The sequence below is a fragment of the Sinocyclocheilus rhinocerous genome, unplaced genomic scaffold, assembly GCF_001515625.1.
Source record: "Sinocyclocheilus rhinocerous isolate Xijiao unplaced genomic scaffold, SAMN03320098_v1.1 scaffold270, whole genome shotgun sequence".
Lineage (NCBI taxonomy): Eukaryota > Metazoa > Chordata > Actinopteri > Cypriniformes > Cyprinidae > Sinocyclocheilus > Sinocyclocheilus rhinocerous.
This window is the reverse complement of record NW_015653456.1, coordinates 341,552-342,251: the sequence shown is the minus strand read 5'-3', so window position 1 is coordinate 342,251 and position 700 is coordinate 341,552. Positions and strand designations below refer to the sequence as shown.

At 35.6% G+C, this 700-nt stretch overlaps 1 protein-coding gene across 1 annotated transcript in view; it reads right to left on the bottom strand.

Moving 5' to 3' along the window:
- Nucleotides 1-6: 6 nt before the first annotated feature.
- Nucleotides 7-700, bottom strand: part of LOC107715683 (tubulin epsilon chain-like) — a gene marked incomplete at its 3' end in the record, with an annotated part of 14,771 nt that continues 14,077 nt past the window's right edge. Inside the window, exon 11 of the mRNA XM_016521854.1 lies at nucleotides 7-26. Coding sequence (XP_016377340.1) covers nucleotides 7-26 — 20 coding nt within the window. The remainder of the gene's footprint in view (nucleotides 27-700) is intronic.

Below are 700 nucleotides of genomic sequence, written 5' to 3'. Positions count from 1 at the left end.
GGACAAACGGAAGGGTGGGCTTTAGCCTAGAGGAATAAAAATAACCGATTATTCTGTACTCGAAAATGAAGAGAGACTCAAGTACATCATCATGGATCATTTACAGATCATATATTTATATTACATACAGAGATAAGCTGTTACAAAATCTTGCAAGCTGTCTACTTAGCATTTTACAGTATCACAGGAGTGCTCCTAATGCAAAGTCTGTATCAAATAGTAGACATTCATGGGTAAAAAGGTGGACGGAGTCTAAAGCAATGCAAGACAGAAAAGTACAAAAATTAGCAGTAAAAAATTATCTATATAGTTTTAATAATGCCTATTTTACCCTAATTTGTGCTAATAAGAAGTACTGTGATTAAGAGTACTCTATGACCATTTACACCTGGTATTAAAGGGTTAGTTCACCCAAAAATGAAAATTCTGTCATTAAATACTCACCCTCATGTCGTTTCAAACCCGTAAGACCTTCGTTCATCTTCGGAACACAAATTAAGATATTTTTGATGGAATCTGAGAGCTGTCTGACCCTGCATAGACAGCAACGCAACTGAAATGTTCCCAAGTCCAGAAACGTAGCAAAGAGATCTGTAAAATAATCCATGTGACATCAGGGGTTCAACCGCAATTATACGAAGCTACGAGAATACTTTTTGTGCACAAAAGAAAAAAAAACAACGACTTTATTCAACAATTC